This window comes from Necator americanus, chromosome V, assembly GCF_031761385.1.
Source record: "Necator americanus strain Aroian chromosome V, whole genome shotgun sequence".
Taxonomy (NCBI): Eukaryota; Metazoa; Nematoda; class Chromadorea; order Rhabditida; family Ancylostomatidae; genus Necator; species Necator americanus.
The window spans coordinates 15659356-15685987 of record NC_087375.1 but is presented as its reverse complement, the minus strand read 5'-3'; the positions used below and the strand labels follow the sequence as shown (position 1 = coordinate 15685987).

The following is a 26632-nucleotide window of genomic DNA, read 5'->3' as shown; positions in this document are numbered from 1 at the left end:
GAGAGGGATGAACCCTGATGAACCCCTACTCGTACAGGGAATGGCCTGCTTGTTCCAACAGCACATCGTACAACGCTGGTAGGCTTCGCATAAAGCAGCTTCGTCCACCCACATATTCTTCTGGTACTCTATGCGACCTCACGGACATCCATAACAGCTCATGTGGACACGGTCGAAAGCTTTCTCGAGATCGAAAAAGCAAGATGCACACTGCGGTTCTTCTCTCGATGTTTCTCCAGGAGGATCGGACAGCATGGATAGCATCTATAGTGCTGCAGTCCTTCACAAAACCGCACTGGTTGAGTGAAACGCTAACAATTTTCCTCAGACGAGCTTCCAGGACACGCTCAAAAATCTTCATCGTATGGCAGAGCAGTCGTATAGGCCTGTGCGAGGTGCAGTCAGCAATGTCTCCTTTCCCTTTCCAGACAGGCACGGTCACGGAAGTTTGCCAAACGTCTGGAGTCCGTCCTTCTGCAACGATCTTGTTAAATAGAGTTGCGAGCCACATGGACCCTCGATCTCCTAGCAGCTTCCAGACATCAACAGGTATGTCATCAGGACCGGTTGCCTTGTTCGACTTCATTTTTGCGAGGGCAGCACTGACTTCGACGGCAGTAATGGTAGAACAGGACCCTCGACACTGGGAACGGTTGGGATGGGAGGATGACAGAACTCTTCGTTACACAAGTGATTGTAGTACTCTCGCCACCTCTCCAGGATCTGACCAGAGCAGCGTAGAACGACTCCATCAGCTCCCTTAACGATCTTGGTGTGCTCCATATCCGACGTTGAGCGATGACGTGCTCTGACTAAACGATACACTGCCCGCTCGCCTTCTCTGGTATCAAGCATGTCCAACACAGCCTTGTAGCGGTCCGACGTCGCCTTGGAGACTGCCTTCTTAGCCTCCCTCTTCGCCGCTAGGTAAGCACCCCAACCTTCAGGCTGACTCGTCCTCCACCAGAGCTTATACTTGGACCTCTTCTCACGAATTGCCGCCTGAACTTCCTCGTTCCAAAACCACGTAGCCTTTTGTACCTTTGGCTTACCTAGAGTCGTCTTTCCCAGAGTGTTTTCCGCGGTCAAGCGTATAACGCTGGAAGTAGACAACCACATTTCCTCCACACTACGAGTAGGGGGGAAGTGTAGATGGAGCCACGGACGCGAAAAATACCTCCTTTCGATCCTTCAGATTCCACCATTTGATGCGCTGTGTTTCAGCCCTTGGATGTCTCTTCCTTGGACGGGAGATTCTCAAGTCCATAACGAGCAGATGGTGTTGGGCAGCGACATGATCTGTAGGGATGACTTTGAATCCTGCAGAAGTCGGCGATCTCGTCGGCGTAACATCCAGAAATCTATTTGTGTTTCACGACCGCCGCTGGTGTACGTGATCAAATGCGATTTTCTTTTCCGATACTGCGTGTTAGCAATGATCAAGTCACTTGCAACAGCATACTCCAGGATTCGCAACCCGTCGTCGTTACGAGCTCCATAGCCGTATCCACCACGACAACTCTCGAATCCGTCTTTCCGAGAACCGACTGTCCGTTGAAGTCTCCTCCGATTAAAAGTATTTCTTCGCTTCCAGTGATTGGACGTACTGCTCTAGATCTTCCCAAAAGCACGCCTTCTCTTCTTCACTACAGCCCGCCTGTGGCGCATAAGCAGAGACGACTCGCAATTCAACTTCTCCTGTATCTACTTTTACAGCCATCAAGCGATCCGATAGTCGATCCACCGCTGTGACGCTATTTCTAAACGACTCGTTCAATATGACGCCAACGCCATTGCGATTTGATGTGCCGTGGTAGATCTGCTTGTAGCCATAGCCTAATACCCTTGCCTTGGAGCCTTTCCAGCGAGTCTCCTGTACATAACATATGTCAACACGGCGTTTTCTGAGACTGTCTGCCAGTTCACGACTTCTTCCAGTAAGCGTCCCAACGTTAAGTGCACGCACTGGATATTGCTGGCGATGGCGGACTAACTTCTTTGGCCGGCTTCGTCTTCTAGCTGGTAGCCCCCGCATATTGCCACATGCCTGGGCGAGGACAACGCGCGTCGCTTCCGGGGTACGCCCTAGCCTCTGAAGAACACATCTCCCCCCCCCCCTTCTTTTTTCTTTGGCCGGGAGGGCGCGGAACCCTTTTTTGGTTTGGTTGAGCGGGGAGGACCCACCATACCCCGGGCGGCCCCGGGCCGCTTTAGGTGACTCTGCCTTAATATTCCTCCTTTGCTTTAATAGAAAGGGTCCGCAATTTCTATTTTGCTTAGAGGCATATCTCCACGAATCTGGGGTGGTATGGATTTCTGATGGCTAAAGACTGTACGGGGTAGTAGATTGCTGAAACGGATGCGATAACGCTCATTTCTTCTTAATTCCCTTTAAAAAAACGCCCCCGCAGATGCGGCGCGTGCACGAGGGTGGTGCACTCGAATAAAACTCGTCGTAGACAACAGCGTCCCGGAATGCTCGAGGTTCTGGGCCGTTTTTTCACGCGAATTAGGAAGAAATGAGCGTTATCCCATCCGTTTCTGTAATCTACGACCCCGTATAGTCATCGGAATTCCATAGCACCCCAGATCCATGGGGTGATGCCTTTAAACGAATAGTCCCCAATATCCGGGACCATTAGAGTTCTTAATAGGAAACTGTCAATAGGAACCTAATTAGTCAGGTAGGCGCTGATTTCTGTGTTTTTTCAGCATGATATTTGCAAGCCATAGTGGGGTTAGAGAGACATGAAGCACTGTGCAGTTGCGTAAGCGGTTGCTCTCGAAGTGGTGCGGTGGAGCGCAACGGTTGGAATTGTGGTGGGACCGTCGCGAACTGTACCAGTGAATGGTGGTAGTAAGGGTGCTCGCTCGATCCCAGCCACTATGCTCCACCGCTTCGAGCACAACCTTTTAGGCAACTGCACCGCGCTTCTTGTCGTTTTGACTTTGCTATACGGCCTAAAATCCATCTGCTAGCGGATAAAACACGGCATCTAAAATTTTCCAAAATATTGTCTCCATCTGTAGGGTAAGTTTATTGCGAATTTACTTGTTCGGAGGAGGGGGGGGGGGGGAACTATGGAGAAACAACACCCACGGATTTTTGGTGAAGCAGAATCGAGATTTGTGCATTTCGAATCCGAGCAACTCATGATTGCAAGTCGTTGTAGGCTCGGTGATAAATTATTCGGAGAGAAAGAAATCCGGATACGTTTTCCCTACTACGCATTTCTCTCAGTTGGTCCTATTTCTTCTCTGGGCTATTCTGCCTCTCGTTAGACCTTTCTTATCTTTTGTGAAAAGAATTTCATTGCTATTTCTGCTTTTTCATTTGATACGAATTGTACAGAATTATTGCCAATTTTGACGAACACAAAGGTATTTGGTGCAACAAACATTGTACCACAAGATATCCATATCATATCATTTCTAATATCAGATGTTGTGAACATTTTCTAGACTTTCTTTGTAAAACTACTACTCTCCTTGTCTCTTTCTAGAACGACTACTCTACTTTTCTTCCACTGTACCTACTACTCAGATATAAGCTTGCTTTTATTTTTTTTAAAGGCATCACTCCACGATTCTGAGGTGGTACGGGTTTCAGGTTGAGTATTCGTATACGGGATGGGAGACTATGGAGGACTTCCTTCCATTTCTTCTTAATTGCCGTTAAAAAACGGCTCGGAAGATGCGGCGCCGCACAAGGTTGGCGCGCTCCAGTCGAACTCCTTGTAGAAAATAATGTGCCAGAACGCCTGAAGCCGTATCTTCCGGGCCGTTTTATACGGCAATTAGAAAGAAATGGACGGAATCCCCTCCCCCTTCTCCAAAGTCTCCCATCCCGTATACGAATACTCCACCTGAAATCTGCATCACCTCAGTGAGGTGATGCCTTTAAAGAATTAACACAGTACGAGACTTTCATTTTCCGTGTTCTCATGTGAACAAGTTGGCGTGTGTTTTCATGCGCAAATCTGTAGCAGTTGCATGCTTCATTGACCATGGTATTCTCTAGTCATTGTGTTCACTGAAGTGAGCACTGAATAATTCAGTTTTTTCTCACTTTATTTTGTTCATGCGCTAAAAAAAACTCTTAATTTCAAGTGCTGTATTAGCACTTTAAGCTATTGTTGAAGACTAGAAATCGGGCGTCGTGAACGCAAACACTTTGAAGAAGTTTTGCACGCTTATTTTTAGAGTGCTTTTTCTTCAAAGAAAAACTCGACAAGTGATCTCTGGTTGACTGGCAAAAAAAGCAATTTGGGTTTGTTGCGCGGGGAAGTTTCATGAGATTTTTGTTGGCTTGTGGAACATAGTTTGTTAGAACAAAGCATTACAGTGAAGCGTTTGGAACCAGCACTGAGCTGCGCATTCGTTCAAGCTCTTTCCACTCTAACAATTGACAGCTGAATCCTTTATCATTTCGTGTTTGAAGGTCAGAGGCTAATAAAATGGTAGAGTGTTCATAGTAACTGGTTTACTTCGCACTGCTATCCGAAAGTCGTTCAGAAAATGATGCTTTTTTTAAACAAGAATCTAAATTCCGGCACTGAAAAAATCGACATTAACTTCTGGACAGTAGTCTAACATTCAGCTTTTCGGAACTTTTCTTTATTTACCGTTTTGGTCGTTCAATTATTTTGGTTGTTTTCAGATAGAGACCGAGAAAGAGATCATTCTCGTGAACGGTCACGCCGTGACGATCGAGATCGTGATGATCACCGTAGAAGCAAGAAAACAAGCAAGGATGATGAGGAGCGCGAAATTGAAGAAGCAAACGCACTCCGGGCAAAGCTAGGACTTGCTCCTCTCGAGCGGTAGACGCTAGGGGAAGTTTGGTATTTGTTAACGGTATTTAATTATCCCACTTCTGTTTGTACATTCTTTTACCAATAAATCATGTTCATGAATATTATTGTTGGTTTTTGTTTCTTGCTAACCAATTATGGTGCTTGATATTTCGCTAATTGTTATATAGTGAAGTTGTACTCGTTTACATCGTAATGGAGTAAGTTTTTGCTAAAGAGTAAACATGTCTTGACAATAGCCCTTGTCCCATTTCACTCAATATGCTGTCTACGAAATTTTCTATACATCGTGTAGGTGAATAGGTGAAGGAGTAAGAGCGGAAGTGCCGTTGAATGGGCCGCACGCTTTCTGCTCGGACTCTGGACAAGCATTTGGGTGCTTCGCTCTTGTCGCCATTACACTGCACTGATCGTGGAGATGGATCAGAATTATCTACGCTACGACATGCATGCCTTAGGTGTCGACAATACATACCGTTGTGGCAGTTGTAATATGCGAGCATCATTTGGAAGTGGCGAGGCCGAGTATTCACGCATCGTATCGAAGGCCAGCGCCAAAATGCTGAACTCGTTGTGGGAAAAGGTTTGATTTTTTTTTTGTGCGATTCTTTCTTTTGTGGCTCTGTAGGAGTGGAAACAGATTAGAAATAAGCTTTTTATTGTTTGGACATTTCTTTCTTCAGTTGAAAAAACAAGCCTTTTATTTTTATTAGTACTGTATGGTGGTATTTCAATTTAGCGTTATACTTTTCATATATCTTCCTTATATTTCTTGGAATAAGCGTCATTGAAACATACAGACTACTTCTGTGTCCTTTTTGCCAGCTCATTCTTTCTACGATTAATCGTCCTGATATGATTAGGAAGTAATGATTGAATGACTAGCCTAGCGGTGGTGACACTCCACAGACAATCATACATGTTTCAAAGAATTTATCCTTTTGGTTTGCTAATGCCTGGCTAATTATTTCCGCTCGTGATTTCCTGCTTTCTCGACGTTCCACAGTTTTTCGATTTACGTAATGCAAGCTCAGCTTTACCTGATGGAACCTTCTGGAGAGCTATTCTCCTCTCTTGTCTATTTGGTGACAACCAAAAAATTAGCAGTCTCCAAAACTGTGTGTCAACAGTAACGTGTTTGTTTGAAAATCAGCATTCATCTTATACTTTCCTCTTGCTTTCTTAAGTGTCTCAATGAGAAGAGGTGAAAATATACCTTTTAATATTTGTGTTGGTTATGTAGGTAGCTGTTCGTTACTTTGTTTGGTGGTATTTCAGATAGCCTTGTTGTGAGAGTTAGTTTTTATTTTCTCACTGAATGCCTTGCAATTTGTAAAGCATTCAAATTGAAAGCAGTGTTGACGGTATAAGATCACATTTATACCGAGACACACGCCGACAATGGCCTGCTGAGCGACTCCAGCATCAGCATTTCAGCGTGGAATTTCTTGTCTGTTAATGTGAGGAGTGGTAATTGCATTCAATAGAAATGTACGGTGGTGATATGGTTGAAGAATTTTTATTTCTCAAGAAAATCATTTTCTCGTCAAAACTGTTACAGCCCTCGAGTTTATGTCGTTATTCTTGCATCCTCGTACTGGTTCGCTTTAAAACTCCCATATTTTCTGTCCTTTGTTCGAAATGCCAATCTTATGGATGGCGACAAATTGGCTTTTGCCTACATTATGAAAATTAATATGATGTGAAGTTTTCTATGCAGCTCTTTTTTCATACACTCAGGGAAAAATGTGACATGGAAGGCTGAAGAAATGGGAAAACTATGAAGAAATTAATTGACGTAGAAAGAATGCAGTTTGAAACTACTCTTTTCCCTTAGCTTTCAGATTTCCTCATTTTTTGCTACTTTTCACATTTTTAATGCAAGAAAGTAATCTTCGGTTCTTTTTTACAGAAACAAATACCTGAAGAGGGTTGGCCAGATCATGCGTTGGATCTGTTTCTCTCTTGGCTTGCATGTCATGACACCAACAACAGAGTAGACATTGTAGGTGTATTGTTTATGTTTCTCTAAAGCCTCCCCAAGCTCATGCAGTATCTTCTGTCGCTTTTTTTTACTACGAAATCTTCCTTAATTGTTTGCACCAAGTCCCTTAGTTTGTTTCCAATGCAAACAATTATCTAATGCAGCTAAAACGAAATTGAGAATTGAATTGAGATTGTTGGGATCTCGCCGGGAAAGGCAGGGTAAAGGGTGCGGATCATGAGCATGAACGCAAGATGAGCAATTCCTCTTTATCGTCGTGAAAAGCGGCTTCGGGAACGACGTTGGTGGTCGAATTTCCCTGTGGGGCAGCTAACAACGCATCAATGGGCTGCTGACGCTATTTTTTTCTGATGGCGTAGTGTGAGCAATAGCGCCAGCTTCCCATTCCTTGGTTCGTTCACTGGCAGACGTCGTGCGTATACCTGCGCAAATTTGGCGCGTTACAAGTGTCTCGTGGGAAAATTCGCCTACCAGGGCTATTTCCGACGCCATTTTCTGGGACAAGCAAGGGGATCGAGCGTGATTGCGCTCATGCTCATAATCTGCACCCGTAACCCTACCTTTCCGTGGCAGGAACCCAACATAATCAATTTTGTGATTTGGTGCTTTCAACTCATCGTTTTACTAGAAACATGCGGCAACATTACTTTTTTTATATTACTGAAATCACTGAAATTGTGTGACTAGTATCATACTGCAATGTTTTTCGTAAAGTGATGCAATACACGTCAATCTTTGCAGAAAACTGTTGGTGCAGGGGAAAGGGAAGGACGAGTAGTATGCTCTTTCGTACGGAAGCTTCATTGCAAGTAAGCGGAATTTTTTAATATAAACTTCGATTTTTGTTATTCTGCGGGAACTTTGAACGCATCTTTCCGAATTGCTGTTTAGGTACCTAGTTTGAGTAATTGAATGACTGCTGCTTGTATGTAGTATATACCCAATCATAACAAGCTCGTGGAGTTAGAATGTGTTGCGAGAATCTTGCCAACTCCAATTTAACTAACCACAAAAACGAACACTATTCGTATTTTTGCACTACTAACTAGCCTTTTGTGCATCTCCTCATTCCTTCATAATTTCTCTTATCTCAAAAAAAAATTAGATTGCCCATCTTACTCATAATACTAGTTAATTTATTTATTACACTAAAACGGCTCCCAACATATTGCGAGCGAAACAAGTGTAAAAATGAACAACAGCTAGAAGAAATAAATGTTTCAGAAATGAGCAGCATTGAAAGGAATACGAATAAAAAGTAGAATAAACTGTAACAAAACATCCTGATGTTGTCGAAGTCATTTGAACCGAAAGCAGAATGTTGTTTTTGAGTTGAGTTGAGTCGTTTTTGAGTTTTTGAGCAGAATATTGAGAAATGGGGCGGGTGTGGTGTAGCGGTTAGAGGTTCCGCTTTCTGTACGATCGATCGAAGGTTCGAATCAGCCTCAGTGCTCACCAAGCCTTTCATTCCTCCGCGATCGATAAATTGAAACCAAACTTGTATGGGGGATAAAGACACTGATTTGACACATCGGCTAGCCACCGCAAGCCATCGTATAGGCCAGTTACACGTTCGTGAACCTCAAACAATTCTGAACTAAAGTGAGCGTGGAGACGCATCCCGAGCGGATTGATACGCCAGTGAATTTATATTTATCCTTTATCCTTTTATTGAGAAATGTTTTATTCTAAATAATCACATTTTGACATAAATGTAGCAATTTTAATGTGTTCGTAGTTTGGCTCTTAATTCAACCATTCTCGCGCAACATGAGAAATAAAATGGAAGGTGTTCGGATTATTTCCGATTGTACTTTGGTGTCTAATATGCCACTTTCAGTTCACATTCATGGAAAGCCCACATTGACGATGTTCAGATCTCTGTGCGAATAGATACCGGTAGTGATATTGTTCAAAAGTATCAGCTTCAGCACCCTCTAATAATCCAGAAAAAAGTGTGGAACTGCTTTGTGCGATCTTGTCTCATCAATGATGCGACGTTTTCCGGGATAGAATGCGGGCAATGCTGTCATCATCTAGGGTCCAAATTTAACTATTTTAGCTCCACTAAGCTGCAGAAGCTTCCCCATCCGCACTTTCTAGACGTCACAGACGCTCTAGATGGCGGATTGCCCTCGACATATTATCCGCAATAAAGTAAACCTTCGGGAGAGGCGATCACACAAGGTGTGTATGGACAAGTTTTGCAGGTTCAAGTTCTTGCAGAGAAACCACACTAATAAAGAAAGTACAAGAAAAGAAATGAAAAAGGAAGTCTTCCTAGCGTGAGATCACACCATGGTTAGCAGTCACAAGGAACTCTTATCAGATTAGACCAATGGTAATCAGGAGCGAAAAAGTTACTAAAAAGTAAAGCGTACTAAGCGCTCGGACAGAAAATGGCAACTTTTTGTTAACACACCCTTAGCCTTCATCATTGTTTTGAAATATCAAAAATTGATCCCTATAAAATGGCAAAAACAATTACTAACGCAAAACAGAAAACTTATTAGTTATTTTTGAAAAGTTTTTGTTCTAACCGACTATTCTTATGGGATGGCTGAAACATATCTTAGGGAATATACTGGCACTGCAGAAGCTGGCTGGCTTGAGTTCGAAAGCAAGCTCAGTCCAGCTATTTTCAGATCGATGACAGATGATCACTGACAGGAACCTGAATTATACGTGACCTTTGCAAAACTTTATAGCTCTTCATTTTTCGTTCAAAAGTTGTTAAACTAGCGTTGATCGTAAATATCATTAGTCGAACCTAATATTTACAGCTAGGAACGTGAAAAGTGGGAGTACAGGGAGATGCTGCATGGTGGTGGAAGTTCCGACAGATCTTTGTCAGTGTTCCAATGGAATTTGTCCTAAGAAACATTCATTAAGAAAGGCAACACTCGCAATCACTTCCTACTTCGAGATTTCAAACATCTTGACATCTTGGCACTTATGAGCGAGGAGAGCATTGTATTTTAGTAATCTAGATTTCATAAGCACAAAGTTCAAGAAGCTAAGACTCGTTTTCGAAGTCCTACGAGCGCAGGAAAAAGCTGGAGTACTAGGTTGAGAAATAAGTCGTGGACGGTTTTTTTTAGCATGACAAGTGAAAATAGAAATAAAAAGTATATCTACGGCGTCTTAAACATTGGATGGAGAATTTTTCACTCTACGAGAGATCTGTGATTACTCAATTTTATTGGTTCTTCTTCTTCTTGGTCATTGAAGTGGGGTGTAAAGTTGAAGAAATGGAGCATTTTCCGCTTTCTTTCACTTCGCTTTCGTTAATCATTTAATCGAGGTGATGAGGCAAGTGAAGCTGTTTGCGAGATTTGCTATGTATGGAATACATGGAATGAGGCGTAAAAAGTTTATAAAAGCGGGAAAACAACCTATAAAAATATGAAATACAATAAACATGGAAAAACCAATGCGAACTGACGAAAAAGTACTGAACAGTGAGACAAAATTGTTGAGAATACTGGTAAGAATTACAATGGTATTTAGGATTATTTAGATCGGTTTGTAACAGCTTTCCTATTTTTTTTTTGGTTAGAAAAACATTTGTTTAGAAAAAAGGGAAAAAATGAGGTTTTTCTCAACCCACTACAGTTAACCGACTGGGTACGTTATCACTCATCAGTTTTCGAGTCCAAAATCCTTAATTTTGTATCGCAAGAGCAGATACCGGGTGGTATTTCTAAGCATTGCTCCTTCTCCAAAAAATGGTGTCGGAAATGTTGTGTGCACGTGAAACTATACGTCAGTTACCTAAGAGACAACAGTTAGTAAAATTAAAGGATCAGAGCTACACTCTCTTGTGTGAAATCCGTCAAGAACGCTTCCTATTTTTGTGTGTATTTTTCGCATTGAGAAGAACACGATTTAATCCTCATCTTAATAGAAAGTGCAACATGATTAAGAAGTAAAAATAGACGTTCAGCCTTTCGCATGGAATTGGAAGAAGTGGCAACATTGGAGATATTCAGCCGAAGGCTCTTGGTTCTTCAATGCTAGCTTGTCTTGCTAATGAATTCGCCTTACATGCATTACAAGAGATTGGTTAGTCATAAGTTTCTGTATGTACTTTAGGCTTATTTTTTTGGAAAACCATATGGTTGAAGGAGGAACGAAGTATCTGTGAACGTCCTAGCTACGATCGCGTTCGATACCTACTTTAATAATCCTTGATAATTACTGGAAGCGTGACGATCGAAAACCGAACTGAAGCCTTGCAAAGTTGTGTAAGAGGGCTGTGTTCGAGGTTGACCCTTGCTAACACCAATCAGCCTGCAGAGACAAGCAAAAACCCCACCGCTCACACATCACTTCGACCGCACTCGTTTATGCTACTGTGCAAAGTTTCAGACCGTTTTGATTCGACTATACTCGGCTTCGACTGCAAGAGAACTAGATTCCAGGAGTAGTCACGTGCAGAGGCGCTCTCGTTGTACCGCTATGCACTGGAATGGCATTGTCACTGTGCATGGGATCATGGCGAAAACTACGGCCTAAAGCTAAGTACGTCTTGTGGTGTCGCGTCGATCAGAAGTCATGTTTCAAGGCGATCTTGCATGCAGGTCATATTTGCTTTCTCAAATGAAGGACGGTTTTAGATTTGGTGGAGTCCACATCCGAATTATATTCTATAATGAGTAGCTCACCAGTGTTAAAGTAAGCATACTTGATGTGTTACTTATTTTTGAGCGCAACCTGATCGACAGCCGTAAGGAAGTCGGTGTAGGACACTAGTTAAGAACACTGGTCAGGTTTTAAGATTGATTCTTTCAGGATACGAACCTATCATAGTAGACCCCGTCCGAGAAGGTGATGCCTTGATGACGGATGTGGAAACACTGAACAGGATACTAGAACAGCGCGCAGAAGAGGTAGCTTAAAGGCAGCACATCATGAGATTGACCATTTTGGAATTTTTTTTTTCACAAAACGAAAGGAGTGTAGGTTTTTTTTCGCGATTATAATCGTGATTACGCTCAATTCCGGTTATTCTGAAAGAAAGTATGAAGAAACAGTCTTGTTTGCCCCTAACGCGGAACTTGTTACGGGATAGAAAGCGAGCAATTCCGTCGTCGGACGACGTTCACAATCCAACTATTGTAACTCAAATAAGCTGCAGAAGGTTTCCTACCTACACAATCGCAAAAGCGCGGATTGCAATTGGTCTACTAACTGTATTAAGCTGCTTCGTTGGGGACACAGATGTAACCAAGGTTGTTTCGCATGCCTTATGCTTGATTAGTAATGGGAGTTGGGCTTGAGTTGATCACGCTCATAATTGTGCACCAAATCTCTACTCCTGCCTGTTCGTCCCATGAGCAATTTCGAGCTGTGTTGCCTTTAACAGGGTTAACGAGGGTGGTAATGCTCCCGCTTAGTTTTCCAACAGCGCTCAATTTTAGATTCTTTGTGTACTTTCTACCACCTCTTGCTTTGCACCCCGAAGCCCAGACTCGTTAGAAGCGATTTCCGGAATTTGTCAGGTAATATTGTAGTTGAGAACAAACGCTTGTCACGATTGCGGTAGGAAGACTAATCCAGATGCATAATGTTCTCCATCTTGTGAACAATGCGTACGGCCTTCAAAGTGAGGAATGCGTCAGACGACTTAATGCTGTAAGTTGGTACACTTTTGTTTCTGCAGACACTTTATAAGTTGGCAAATCTTTTATTTTTTTTTTTAACAAAGCATACTGACATGAGAAGGGTAGGGGAGGAACACTTCTACAGTCGGCGTCGAAAGTGTTGTGGGGACCGAAGCGTTACGTGCTCGGTGTTTGTGGCCTTGTCAACAGGACAATCAGCTGACAGCACCTTGTCATCATAACAAACTCTCTCATCATAAATTGGAAAATTGGCGATGATTTTTAAAATTTTAATTATTTCCTGTGTTCCAATTTACGTATGTAGCGTTCTTCTATGAGGTCAAAATTTGGGGATTTCTTCTAAGTTTAATTCAATGAGAAGAGTTTAATTTTTGTAACTTTCAATAATGAGATCGTTCTGTCTCTCGTTCATCTGTTTGCTTCCCGGTTGTGGTCTGAACTGTGACGCAAAAAAGCATCCACTTCTTTCCACCAATTAATCTAAAATAAGAAGCGTTTTTTAAAGCTCAATTCCCTGTGCGCAATCACTTCCCTGATCGCGTGCATCTTCAAAAACTTTGCCCCATGCATGATCCAGAGCTTCTTTCAGCGAATCCAGTTATTCGTTTTTGAAACAGCAGGCTTTTTGCTCTAGAATCGACCAGACGACAAAATTCAGAAGATCGAGATCTGGCGAGTTTGAAGTCACTCGTCCAGAAATCCGAAAGATTTGTCTCACACCACTCCAGTGTTTTCTTTGCGCCGTGGAGTGGCACCCAATTTTGCAGGAAGGTCCAGACAGTCTTCTTACCGGTTTCTTTTGCTTGAGAAATCACCGCATGTCTGGACTGTCCGTAGCTCTTCACACTTTATATACACCAGTCTCATCGTCCGGCTAAAGCCGGACTTCAGACTTTCTGTGGTATTCGCTTCGCTCCACTTCACTGATCAATGAAAATTAATAGTAGTGTATTATTTTCTGGAATTAGATTGCTGTTGAGCTGACAACGCTTTCTTACTCTTTTTTATTATCTTCCCATTCGCGTCATTTCTACATTTGGAGAACTTCAGCTTCAACCACTCCTCCGGTGCCAATATAATGTAGACACAATTTGAAAGTATTACTCCAAGAATAGATGTTCCTCCTGTTTTTCCCCAGCAGTTATCACAGAATGATGTTTTAACATAAAATGACGTGAACGACATCATCGTGCTGATAAAGATAGCGTTCCACGTCAGATCGTATAAACAGCTTGCTGCTATTTAAGCAGCGGCTTGCATGCGTATTTCTACTTTCTGAGGAAGTGATGTTACCAACCTGAGGCAAAAGTGCGAGCAAACAGATTTACGGATGAATCGTAGAGGTGAAAAGCAACGTGCGCAGTTTCCAGGGATATGAAACGGATGCAACGTCTCTTTGCGACAAACGATAACTTTGCGACATGCACACGAAGTAATTGCGCACCGATCCGACGCCTGTGGACCCTTCGCGCCCCATCTTATAGCTATCGCGTCGGCGCACCAATTCGACGTCGGTGGACTCGTCGCACCCCCTCCCGTAGGTATCTGGTGCTGGCGCACCAACCCGACGCCGGCGGACCCGTCGCACCCCATTTTATAGCTATCTGGCGTCGGCGCACCTATTCGACCCCAGTGGACCCGTCGCACCCCCTTTTTGGAATATCGTTTCACACACAAACACACACACACACACACACACACACACACACACACACACACACACACACACACACACACACACACACACACACACACACACACACACACACACACACACGTGACAGACTAAGGCCGTTATTATATAGCTCCGTAGATCGTCTCATCCTGTTAGATCTTCCGTTACTAGAGCTTGCCTAGAATTTATCCGTCCGTCGCTATTCCGTAATCTTCTTGGATGAGACGATCTCCACATAACGCAGCCAGAGAAGTGAAGGCGGTTATGTGACTACTTCGGAAAGTCGGGCAAGCCGTTGATGTTCCCCACGTGTCATCCGCCTGTAGAGCTTATCCGCTTCCGAGTAAAGTTCTTCGTTATGGCACACCATTGGCGAAAAGTAACCTAACATTCCTCTAGGAAGGTTTATGTCGCGTCGCGAGTGGTTTCTTCGCGATGTTTGATTAGTCGATTCAATATGATCCACTCCAGAATCTTGTTCATTACATGTGATATTCCTTGGTAATTCCTGAGTTCCGTGACGGATAACTTCTTGTGGTGGGGAATTATAATAGCGCGTCCCCACGAATCCGGCGTACATTCGCCAATCCATATTGAAGGAATAAACTTCGTCATACCAAGAATCCCAAGAGGAAGAAATTTCAATATTTTTGCGCTTATTGCATGGTCTCCGCCAGATTTGCCATTCTTTACTTTTTGAATACAGACTGGAACCTCCGACTCCGTCGGTAGTTCTTTGCTGACCGTGGTGTATCTCTGTCTTTCGACGTGCGACAGTTCAGGGAGTGACGACGCTTTCCAGTTCAGCAAAGTGCTAAAATGTTCCCTACAATTGAGCTGAGTTGTCTCCCCGAGAGTGACTCCGTTGGCCGTGCCAAGAACAAGCAAACACCTCTTCATCTTGCCGCTGTACTGCCTTAGCAGATAATAGGCTTTCCTCCTGTTCTTTTCCTCTCATACCTTTTCTAACTCCTTCGCTCGTGACGTGCATTCGTTCTTACAGTCACGTTGCACTACACGACGCAAGTTCCTTCTCACATGCTTCTTTAACTGAACTCATTGTCTCAGCTGTCTCCGCGGCGTTAAAATTGAGAGCGTTTTCTCTGCAGCTTGAATAGATTTAGTAAAAAGTCGGCGTCATCCATTCTTTGCGTGGGCCCTCATCCAATATTGACGAATACCAGTTGGGTGGACGTAATTCTGCATTTATGGTCTTCAAAGGGTAAAGGATAAAGTGTCTGGCATTAATCAATCCGCTCGGGATGCGTCTCCACGCTCACTTTAGTTCAGAATTGTTTGAGGTTCACGAACGTGTAACTGGCTTATACAATGGTTTGCGGTGGCTAGCCGATGTGTCAAATCAGTGTCTTTATCCCCCATACAAGTTTCGTTTCAAATTATCGATCCCGGAGGAATGAAAGGCTTGGTGAGCACTGGGGCTGATTCGAACCTTTGATCGATCGTACAGGGAGCGGAACCTCTAGCCGCCACACTACACTCACCTTATTGTCTTTTAGACCTGTCTAGTCGAACTTCAGTTGATGTGAAACGTTATTGCTCCTTCTCTATAGTTGAGTTGAGAAGAACTGGGCGGTACTTGGCGTAGAATGCGACGTCTGAGACAGCTCTGAATTTTCGGATGTCCGACGGAAGGATGCTTTTTGTCAGAATATAATTTAATCTTTTTAAGCTTAAGAGTTGGCATTTTTCGCTATCGCTGGTCTTCTGGCGTTAAATGGGTTGTTCTCTGCCACGTAAACTGATGGCGTTGTGGCAGGGAGCAGCCTCTGCAACAACGACACAACGATGATTCCTCTCAAACGTGGATACGAGATGAAGTTTATCCTTTTGCAAAAGTTCACCAGACGATTTCTGTTGCCCGATGTTTTCTTTACGGAATAATACCATTTTCCAAACATCGTGTTGTTGTTTGGGTTCCAATTTTTTTCACATCAATTCTGGTATTTACCTTCTCTAATTTGCTGATTTGGACATCAACGTACTAAGTCCCTTGTTATAGGCTTCAGGGTTTCCGTAGTTGTGTGAACGATACGGAGTTTGAGTTTTCTGCGATTCCGCAATAGTTCAAAGCCGCATCTTGACGAAGTTGATTGGTATTCCTCCGCCAGATTCCTGCAGCCATTTCTCAGAGCTAGTGCACAGCCTTGTACTTTCCTCTCTTCAGCATCACCGCTATGAATGGTGCAATTATCGATACTGATGATGGAGCGATCTTTGATGCGTCTTTCTTGCAGTGGAGCAAACGGCGAATGCAAATATTGCAGTAGTCTGGACAGAGCGGCTTGTTGGACTTCACTTGACAGCGACCAGCAGATCAACGTTACGAGACGGATGTTTGTTGTTAAGGATTTTATGTTTTCCTCAAGCATTAGACCTATCGGGGTATGGGCTCTGGCAACGTGCTGGACGACAGCACCTTTTCGCAATATTTGGGAGATTTTCGCTATATAACAGTATATATATATATATATATATATATATATATATATATATACGGGGGTGCGGCGCAGTTGACCATGCGCTATCGACCGTGCGGCCACAGTGGTTAAAGGTCCGCTGTGGCCGCACGGTCGATGGCTCGAAACCGCCTTAATGCCAACTAAACCCTTCATTCCTCCGAGGTCGACAAATTCGTTGTAATTTTGGTAATTTCGGTAATTTAAAATTGTTTTGTGAAAAAAATTGTAAGAATTTTACAGTACAATTTTTGTAAACTTTTTTCTGTCAACTATCCCTTCAATTTTTTACCCGAAAATTTAAGCGTAGATGTAAGATTTTATAGTTTTTTCCAAAGCGCGTCAGCTCTATATTTGGAGAACAATCTGACTCGATTTTACATCTATATTTCTCTCAAATCTCTACAATTTGGAAACATTCTTCTAAGCATGAGTTTCCTCCGTTCTCAACAAAGAATAATGTGCTAACATGAAATGACGTGAATATCACTATCGTAGTGATAAAAACAACGTTCTACTTCAGATGAGCTGTTGGCTACTATGTATTGTATTTGATCAGCCTTTCGCACGTGTGTTTCCTCTTTTTGAAGAAAGGTTAGCAGCATCAGGAGACATGCTGGAAAATAGAAATGCGAAGGAACTGTAGTAACCCATTCTACCGCCTTGGGGCTCTCGCGCACCAACCCGACGTAGTGGAACCCGACTCTCCCCACTCTATAGCTTTCTGGCACCGGCGCACCATTCCGACCCTGTGGGACCCTCCCACCCCACTTTGCAGCTATCTGGCTCCGAGGCACGAATTCGACGCCGTAGTACCCGTCTCACCCAATTTTACCGCGTTGAGGCTCCAGCGCACCAAACCGACGCCATGGTATCCGTCTCCCTTTTTGGAACTTCTTGACTGGGAAATACACATACAGAGAGGCACACATGTGACAGAATAAGCTCGTTTTTGTATAGCATGGTGGGCGGGTGTGGCGCAGTCGGTTAGAGGTCCGTTGTAACCACACGGTTGAGGGTTCGAAATCGCACTAGTGCAAACCAAGCCTTTCATCCCTCCGGGGTCGATAAATTGCTACCAGACTTGTCTGGGAGGATAAAAACACGGAATTGATCATCGGCTGGCCCCCGAAAGTCATTGTATAGGCCAGCACGCGTTGCAAAACCTCAACGATTACGAATTCCAGTAAAACGCGTTGACACATCCCAAGTGGATTGATACGCTAGGTCCTTTATCCTTTATCCTTTATCCTTGTTATATAGCATGATAGTTTGCAAATTTTTAGGCATACATTCACATAAAAGTTTATTTACGCTCACTAACATATGAGAGGAACTAATTTGTCTTATCAATGCCAACATACATGGTTTTTTAGATTTGGACAATGGTGAAAAGGTAGAGTGCTCGCCTATCTGGTGCATGGCAATAGTTCGGAGCCTCACCGGTGCAGATTTTTGCATCATTATGGAGTGTTTTCGTACACACAGACAAACACACGCACGGACTAAGCGCGTTATTATATAGCATGATATTGACTTACTTGACTTAATCGGCTAGCTGGTGTTGCGGCCTAACGCGGCTATCTGCATCTTCGCCGGAGTTTGTCTTCCTCGAACCTATCCGAGCCCATCCTGCTCAATCTTCAACTAGAGTTCGCATAGAATCTACTACCCTTCCGTCGCTATTCCACAAGCGGCGGAATTTCACGTCTCGACTGAACTGCTTGTCAACGCCAAATGTCCTCAGATCTTCATTCACCACCTCCGTCCAGAATTTGTTTGACGACCAGGAGGCGTTTTCCAATTAGGATCTGGAATTATCCTCAGGACTACATAGACAAGACGATCAGGCGGTCTCCTCATAACGTGACCAAAGAAGAAAAGACGCTTTTCCATTATTACTTCAGAAGGCCGGGCAAAATGTTGACGTTTTTCACGTGACATCCGCCGGTACACCATGTCCACTTCTGATTCTCGTTCACAGGCACTGGGTCAAAAAGTTTAATGCGGAGTTAGCTTTGGCGCATCTTTGCTGAATATCTCTTATGCCATCGTTTTTCAGCATGCAGCCCAAATAACAGAACACGAGTTCGATAGGTTATCCAGCCACCCTGATTCTCGTTGAGGGTCTCGAGGAGACCCACATCTGCTTGCATTTATCAGGGCGGAGTCGTAGTCCGTAGGCTGGAGCTAATTTCTGTTCAAAGGTAACAATATGTTGTAACTTCGCGCTGATTGAAGCGAATATTACTAAATCATCGGCGTACTTGAGATCCACCAGGGGACATGCAGAAGGTGCTAAAATGACATCGGCGGGACACTGCTCAACTGTTCTTCGCATTATGTCATCGATGGCAAAGTTGAACAGAAGGGGTCCCTCTATGGCCCCTTGTCTCACTCCAGTCTCCACTTCGAATGTACTGCATCCAGCTGGTGTTCGGACCGCAGCAGTTGTTCTTTTGTTCTTGTCATTTATTAGGCCTACGAATTTTCCTGGAACTCCGTCGGCGAGAAGCGCATTGAGAAGACGACCTCGGTGAGCAGAGTCGAAAGCGGCTTTGAAGTTCAAAAATGCTAACTATAGAAGCTTCGAATACCGCTGCCACATTTCAATCAATATATTTATACTTCAATATATAATTTATATATATATATACACATATAATATTTTCCCTAGGGCTATTTTTTCAGGGTCGCTCTTCTGGTCGAATCGATGCGTTTGTACAGTCCCTTGATAAAAATTTCCAGGTACTTGTTAGATGTTCGAGTATCTAATCCTATTCCTTCTCTTTTCGAATTTCCTTTTAGGTTCCTGTAGGGGGCGCCATTATTGGGACGTTCAAGCAAAGTGCTATTCTGCCTATCGCCCAGTTTTATCCTGGTACTGTTTCATTGTTATTAGTAAACAAGGCGGTAAATATCAAGAAGTTTTTCTACATTTGGAGTCATTGCATGTTCAACGGGGTAAGCGCGATGCGCTCATTCTACTAGGTCAGAGCAAAGGGGAAGGTAGTACCCATCAGGCCCATCAAAGAGTCGCACTTATCCGGTTGAAGACATCCACTACTGTACATAATCGGGAAGCATTTTAGTTTAGGTCGTGCGTCGTGTGTGCCATCGCGAGACCTTGTACTTACATTACTTCATCAAGGCCGCCGAGGGCTAATCGAGACATACGACAACCAAAAAAGGTGCTGTAATCAGCTTCGAATTAGATTCCCCTCTTCTTATGAACAATGATTCATGTACTATTCTCAGGTTATTCCACAAAATGAAGAGACGCTTATCATCCTTCGCCAATGAGATTGGAGAGTGCGTGTACGACGTAGATGATAACCTTATTAGCTTAGGTATTATTATTTCTTATCTGGAGTTCTGATAGGTTCTTCATTTTCTATAGTACGCAGCACTCGGATACAAACTCGTGATCTTTTCAGCTCTTACCCTTTCCTCGATTCCGAAGGAGAAACAAACTTTGTTTGGATCCATTCTCTTCAATCGCGGGGTCTCCGGTGCCCGGTGCTGGTTGATTCTACAAAACTCTTAATCTCCAGAATTTTCAACTTTTCCTCTCTCTGCATTATTATGTAGTACTTCAGTGTGGTGATGTCAACTACTAGCAAGACATCCATTGAGGGTTACGAATTTATGAATTTTGGTTCACACAGTAATGAACAACACGGCGGATACCTAAACATAGCCTGTGGCGTAGGTACAAACACATCAGTATGTGTAGATGAGTAGAATCAAGATTACATCGCTCTTTCGATTTCAGGAATGTCAGAAAGTGAATTGGATGAATTGTTCAGCAGAATTGCGACGACTTATACGAAATTCTCACGTCAGAACGGATTGTTTGTGCCACGAAGTGAATCTCGGCTCTATGAGTTTGAGAGTGATGAGTAGAGATGATCATTGCTATGCTATCAGAATCGAATTTACTCTTTACGGGACATTACTTTAGACATGTAAAAATGATAAAAGAAATGTAATTCATTTTTTGCAAACTCATTTCACCCTTTGTTTCTTGTTCATTGAGTACTCTTTATTTTTTATGTCATTTCATTTACGTTATTTTTCTTGCATGAACATGCCTTTATTAAAGAAATGTAAAGAAATGAGCTACTGAAGTTTAGACCAGCGGAACATCACCGATTATTCTATTCTTAGATCAGCTGTGGAGGTCCTCTCTCACATCCCAATTTGATGTACACTTCCTGTTTACTGAAAGAAGCACTACATAAAAGGGATCTAACAAGTGCTGCTTCATTTGAAGTTTTTTACCTGTCTGCTCACTGTAGAATCTCAATTTTATCATTTAAAAGTCGCTTTTCATGAGTTTATTATTATTTGCGGATTTTTCTTTAATTGTCTTTCTGTTCTTTGTCAAGAGTAGGAAAAGAATAAGCATTGTGGTCGAAGTCATTGCTAGCAGGTAACAATTTCTAAATACTTTGCTTGTCGGCAATGTCTTCTACAATTTTTTTCTGTTACTTTTATATTTCACTTATGTTAGGGATAGAACTATAGGTTACGACTCACGGCATCAATTGTCAGTAATTAAGTTTGTTCGTGTATAAAAACTAGCATGAAGATTAACATCAAAAATTATTAGACATCGTGAATACGACCTCAGCGCAGGTTGAGTGTTACACAGCTTTGGTCAGAATGACGTGACATGTGATGGAACTGAAAAAAACTGTTGTTCTCGAAGTAGTGTGGTGGAACTCCTAAACGCCTGTGCTACTCGGAACCGAGAGATGGTCCACATCAACTTGCGCAGTTTCATCAGGCCAGTTCTTTATAGTCCGACTTCAAATACAGCAACTTTGCCGAACTCATCCTCCTACAATGAGTATAGGCAAATCGAATTAAGAGCAGATACGATAAAACCACATAAATCTTCTATAACATGAGATTTTTTTTACGAGATTCCAAGTCTTCTAAGCTGTTCGCAATCTACAATCATGTCCTTAATTTGTATTTTCTGGTGGTAGATTTCTCGTTGTCGGCGATTGATCGATAAAATTTCGTCATCTCCTAAGTTTTTTACATGTCTGCACAACTACAACATTCGGTGTTCCTGTAGCGACTTTGTGACCTCGATTTTATCGATGGACCATTTAACCTCTGCACCCTGCACCGAAGCAACATAATGTAACGAGTCAAGACACTGGTGCGGTACACAACAACAGCGACTGTATACAAGCAGTACCAGTAAACATTGCTGCACAAATACGAGATTAATGGGGTATATAAAAAAGAATAAAGGCTCTGGTATATCAATTCACTTGGGATGCGCCAACGCGCTGTACTGCTTTTCGTGATCGTTGACGTTTTTGGAGCAAGTGTTGGCCTGCATAATGACTTGTAGAGGCGAGCCGATGATCAAGTTAATGCGTCTTTTTTCCTGGGCGGCTCTGGTACTAATTTATTGGTCCGAAAGGGATGAAAGACCTGGTTAGCACTAGGACGGTTCCGAACAATTAACCGTGCAGCCGCAGCGATGCGCCATACCCGCCCCAGAAGGATAAAAGGGGTACTTGTATAAATGGTTAAGTGGACACGTGACGTTCGGGTGAGGCCTGCGCATTTAAGGTGGATCTGTACTCTTGAGGCAAGCGCAGCCACTAGCGGTTGAAGTAGTTTCTAAATTATTTTTGAAATTAAACGAAACGATATATCAAGTTCGAATGTGGATCGATGCGGGAGTGAATAGATATAGTCAAGTCAAAACGACATGAAACACGGACAGCTGCGCTCGAGGCGGAGCGGTGGAGCTTAGCGGTTGCGATCGTGTAAGGATCCTAGCTACCGCCACCCATCTCTGCAATTTGCCATGGTCCCACCTCGATTCCAACCGTTGTCTCCACAGCACCGCTTCCGAGCGCAGCCGCTTACGCAACTGTCCGTGCTTCATGTCGTATTGACCCAACTATACATTCGATCTGCTGTCTGCGTGGAAATTGGGCAAACTTGTACCCATTTTCGTGACTCCAGAGAGCAATTGACTTGCCTGCTCAGAATCCCTCTAAAGACATCCGAATTTTTGCACAAATTTCGATTGGCCTGTCTTTTAGCGTCAACAGCGTGCACGAACCCTCCGTTAGCGACATAGATTCTTCTTTCCTTTTCAACCATTCGGAACCCTCTGAATCGCATGTGCTATTTATGACTTCATGGCAAGGTTCCTGGACCTTGGAACGCACAGCTATGTCAGCGAGTTTCTCTGGCAACAATTGACGCTTGTTCCTGAAACAGGGCGGGGTAGAGTGTAGCTGGGGGAGGGGGTACTCTGACGCCCCCAAAATGAACTGCTTTCCTCCTGTATTCTGAGTGAATGTTTGAAGAGAATCGTGGCGAGAACTTCGATTGTGCCAGTACTGTACCTCCTCTCAGAGCGCGAACAAGGCATATAACACCATAGAACCGTTCTCGTCGTTAAGTCATTCCTTAATGGTGCCTCTAACTTGCTGACTCTTCGTGACTTAACACAGATTACTGATTACCATTTGGCCGGATCTTGCATCGAAGTCGAAGGAGGAATTCGGCGGATGGCTCGCTGATCGTGAAGTGCTGTGGAAGGAGCGACTTTGCCCCAACTGCGGAAGTCCAGTTAAAGTCGCAAAGCAGACGAATAGAACAGCCTTCATAAAGCTAACCCAACTCCTTTCTTAGGGCTCCAATTTGCGAACACAAATAGAAAATGAAAGTGAATAAAAGTTATTGCATGCATGCTCAGTGATCGTGGACTGCTATGGAATTCATTTTCTGTTCTTTTTTCTTTGGAAGTAACACATGATATGACTTGGTTAGTTATTTCTCGTAAGCGTGTTTGGAGTAGAACGTATTTGGGGATGGCCACTCAGTGGCGACCTTGTTTCTGGAAGTAAATAACTGAATCAGTCAGGGGTTTAAGACTTAAGCATTAGTCTTAGGGGATCTATAACATGTAAGCTAAAATTAGTAACAGAAGAAAGTAAGACAGATCGTCCAGAAGTAAGGTTACCACTAAATGGCCCCACAACTACATTTCCCCCTTTATTTGAAAGATTTGGTAAAGTTAAAACAGTAGTAGTTCCAGCTCTGTCTTTCTTTTTACTCAGTAGCTTCAACTTACATGTCGTGGATCCTCTAAGACTGTTGCTTAGGTCTTAGGGCTCCGACTGACTCAGCTACTCAATTGTGCTCGGTGATCTTTTTCGCGCTTTGAGTGCAGGTGCAGTATTGGCACAGTCGAAGTTCCCGGCACGATTCTCTTCAAATGGTCACTCCAGATACAGTTCGATTTGGGTGCGTCAGAGTGTGCATTTTATCTCAGGACAGTATCTTCCTGGGGTAAAATGTATTACATTTCGTTCACCGGAATTCTTTATTTTTATAACTTTTCAGGATTCTCTACATATTACTTGGTAGGCCCGTCTAAACACCTCTCACCTCTTCAACATCACCGTGGTTCTGGCTTTCACCTATGCTTCGGTAACCTGGGTATTTTGCAAGTAGGAAGAAAATGCGGTGATCGCCATTGAAAGCTTAATCGAAGGAGTTATCCTAGGAATATCTCGCTTCTATAAGTTAGCAGCGCGAGTCGAAGTTTTATCCCACGTTAGCTACCGAAGATTAGGGAAGCCGGAGCGTTTGCCAAAGAGAGCGAAACAGGGTGTGCCGAAGACGTGATGCGTTTCAGCGACAACCGTCGGACCACAGCGAAACGCGGCTAGATTCCACGTGATCCTAAGTGAACCACAGGAAAACCGGTGACCGGATAGTCAAACTTCTTCACACTTTTCGTATCCCAAAGTAGAAACAACAGGGTGACTCTGGCGATTGGGATAAGTGGAACTATCACTGGCGCCCATTCGAGAAAATCGACCATCAACGGGTGTCAACGTGATCAAGGTCGTTTTAAAAACTGAAATTGTAAGACTAGGATCTTCTTACCCGGATAGTTCGTTCTAATCTAAAATGTGTTGCGGTCTTTCCGTTTTCCGCCATTAAATTCGAATAAAGACGAAGCAATCAGCTGCAGTTGTGCAACCCGTTGCGCCCGAAACGGCGTGGCTACTATAAGGCTTTGGGGTGGGATCACTAACTCTGCTCTTCGAACGTAATCGTTGGTGCAACTGCACTGGACTTCAACCCATTGTGACCAGATGATGAAAAAGAAGTATGTATTTGTAAAGAGTCTGTGGCATGTTCCACTTTTTTCACAACACTAGAAAAGAGACGATATAAAAGCGGAATGAGCCTTATCGTTTCAGCTTGTTATCATATATCACGATCGTGCTATATAATAACAGGCTTAATCTGTCGAGAGTGTTGTGTATGTGTGTATGTTACAAAATAGAGTGAGATGGATCCCACGCTGTCGAATTGGTGCGCCGTAGTGCAGTAGTATCGCACAATAACTTCGTGTGCAGGTTGCAAAAGGTAAAAGGAAAGTTGCAACGGTTTCATAACCGTCTCCACTGCCCGTGTTATGTTTCACCTCTATGATTTCTTCGCACGTCTACTTCCCTGCACGTTTGCTGCAGGTTGGTAACACGCCTTCTTCAGAAAGTGGAAGCACGTATATATACAGTTGCTTGAATTAACAGTTGACATGATCTGTGAATGTGGAGCGTTATCTTTGTCAGTACGATGCTGCTATTTACGTCGTCTCATGTTAGACATCATTCTGTGATAACTGTTGGCGGGGGGAACAGGAAGAAAACCCACACTTCCAGCAAGACCTTTAAACTGTGTCTATATTATATTGCATCGAAGGACTGTTTGAAGCTGAAGTTTGATAAGTTTGATTGATATCTAAATGTAGAACTCACGCGATGAGAAAGGAAAATATGAATCTTTCGCCTAAATTTATTTTGAAAAAGAAGAAATCGTTTTTACTTACTTACTTAGTTATTTAGAGGGCCCATCTTCACTGGACGTGCAGGTCCCATCATCTCTTCCACTCGTTTCCTTCTCTCGCCATTGTCATCCCAGATGTTCTCAAGTTTAGTGAGTGTCGTTGACGAGGTTCTTGAGCCGTATCCAGCTGAGTTCTCAGCTGGTTCATCCGTGTAGCGGACACGTCACCCCATTGGCGGTCTCCCTCGAGGGCGTTTAGCATCTCTTGGGATCCACTCTAGCGTTCTTTTAGTCCAACTGTCGTCGATTCTTCTCATAATGTGAGCGGCCTATCTATGCTTTGCTTTCGATATATATTCTGCTGGATCGCGAAGACGGGACATTCCTCTTAAGTCGGAGCTGCGAAGACCAGCTAGGTGTAGACCGCCTATTAAACTTCAGAAGACATCTCTCAAGGGCTTTGTGGGTCGTAAATAACTTCCTAGAGATGGCAGCGGTGTCTGCCCACGTCTCCGCTGCGCAACAGAGCGCTGGAAGAACTGTCGAGTCGAACAGATGGGCACGAAGATCTTGGTCCGTCAGTTGGTCCGTAGCTTCCCTGACGGCTGTGAATGCTGCCCATGGTGCTCTCATTCTTCTATTCAATTCTTCCTTCAAGTCGTTTTCCATGTTCATAGAACGTCTGAGGTATACGTATGACGAAGTTTCCACGATTAGGGAGCCTTCACATTGTACTCCTCCATCCTCGCAGTAGGCGTTCTCCATGAGCTGTGTCTTCTTTCTGTTTATTCGCAGCCCTATTTTCTTCCCTGCTTCGTTCAATTCGTTGAGCATAGTTTCTGCTTCATGCTGCTGCTCGAAAAACGATGTCGTCCGCGAAACGAATGTTCGAAAGAAATCTTCCATCAACACGTATCCCTCTTTCTTCACAAGGTAGTGATTTCATTATCCATTGCAATGCAGCCGTGAACAGCTTCGGCGATATAGTATCGCTTTGTCGTACCACCTTTTTAATGGTATGGTGAGGGAGCGGTGGAAAAGCTGTATCTTAGTGATGCATCGATCGTGGCAATCAGCTAATGTCCTCACATACGACGCATCCACTCCTTGATCGACCAGCGCCGACAGTACTGCATTCGTTTCTACGCAGTCGAAGGCTTTCTCACAGTCGACGAAGGTTAGAA

The 26632-nt window shown here is 43.5% G+C and overlaps 6 protein-coding genes across 7 annotated transcripts; 2 read left to right on the top strand and 4 right to left on the bottom strand.

Annotated features, from left to right (window-relative positions):
* Positions 1–25: 25 nt before the first annotated feature.
* Positions 26–511, bottom strand: RB195_014002 (uncharacterized protein; the record flags this gene model as incomplete). Its single annotated transcript, XM_064204075.1, has 1 exon — positions 26–511. One exon carries the CDS (start codon positions 509–511, stop codon positions 26–28), a length of 486 nt encoding a protein of 161 aa, XP_064059956.1.
* A 71-nt stretch (positions 512–582) lies between these two features.
* On the bottom strand, positions 583–1119 carry RB195_014001 (uncharacterized protein; the record flags this gene model as incomplete). Its single annotated transcript, XM_064204074.1, has 1 exon — positions 583–1119. One exon carries the CDS (start codon positions 1117–1119, stop codon positions 583–585), a length of 537 nt encoding a protein of 178 aa, XP_064059955.1.
* A 138-nt stretch (positions 1120–1257) lies between these two features.
* RB195_014000 (uncharacterized protein) lies at positions 1258–2035 on the bottom strand (the record flags this gene model as incomplete). 2 transcript variants are annotated; one of them, XM_064204073.1, is made up of 3 exons in its annotated part: positions 1258–1564; positions 1608–1760; positions 1844–1881. In XM_064204073.1, the coding sequence occupies 3 exons, from the start codon at positions 1879–1881 to the stop codon at positions 1258–1260; spliced, it is 498 nt and encodes a 165-aa protein (XP_064059954.1). The 2 variants fall into 2 exon arrangements, with proteins under 2 accessions (XP_064059954.1, XP_064059953.1); XM_064204072.1 differs by lacking the exon at positions 1258–1564 and having other exon boundaries at positions 1571–2035.
* Positions 2036–3970: 1935 nt separating this feature from the next.
* On the top strand, positions 3971–4827 carry RB195_013999 (uncharacterized protein; the record flags this gene model as incomplete). The annotated part of the gene is made up of 2 exons (XM_013448501.1): positions 3971–4010; positions 4661–4827. 2 exons carry the CDS (start codon positions 3971–3973, stop codon positions 4825–4827), a joined length of 207 nt encoding a protein of 68 aa, XP_013303955.1.
* A 405-nt stretch (positions 4828–5232) lies between these two features.
* Positions 5233–20504, top strand: RB195_013998 (uncharacterized protein; the record flags this gene model as incomplete). Its single annotated transcript, XM_064204071.1, has 15 exons — positions 5233–5397; positions 6727–6819; positions 7561–7628; positions 10766–10884; positions 11244–11402; positions 11614–11711; positions 12243–12323; positions 12382–12456; positions 19290–19346; positions 19407–19479; positions 19696–19789; positions 19857–19948; positions 20036–20117; positions 20198–20310; positions 20374–20504. 15 exons carry the CDS (start codon positions 5233–5235, stop codon positions 20502–20504), a joined length of 1500 nt encoding a protein of 499 aa, XP_064059952.1.
* A 5277-nt stretch (positions 20505–25781) lies between these two features.
* On the bottom strand, positions 25782–26354 carry RB195_013997 (uncharacterized protein; the record flags this gene model as incomplete). Its single annotated transcript, XM_064204070.1, has 1 exon — positions 25782–26354. One exon carries the CDS (start codon positions 26352–26354, stop codon positions 25782–25784), a length of 573 nt encoding a protein of 190 aa, XP_064059951.1.
* Positions 26355–26632: the final 278 nt, after the last annotated feature.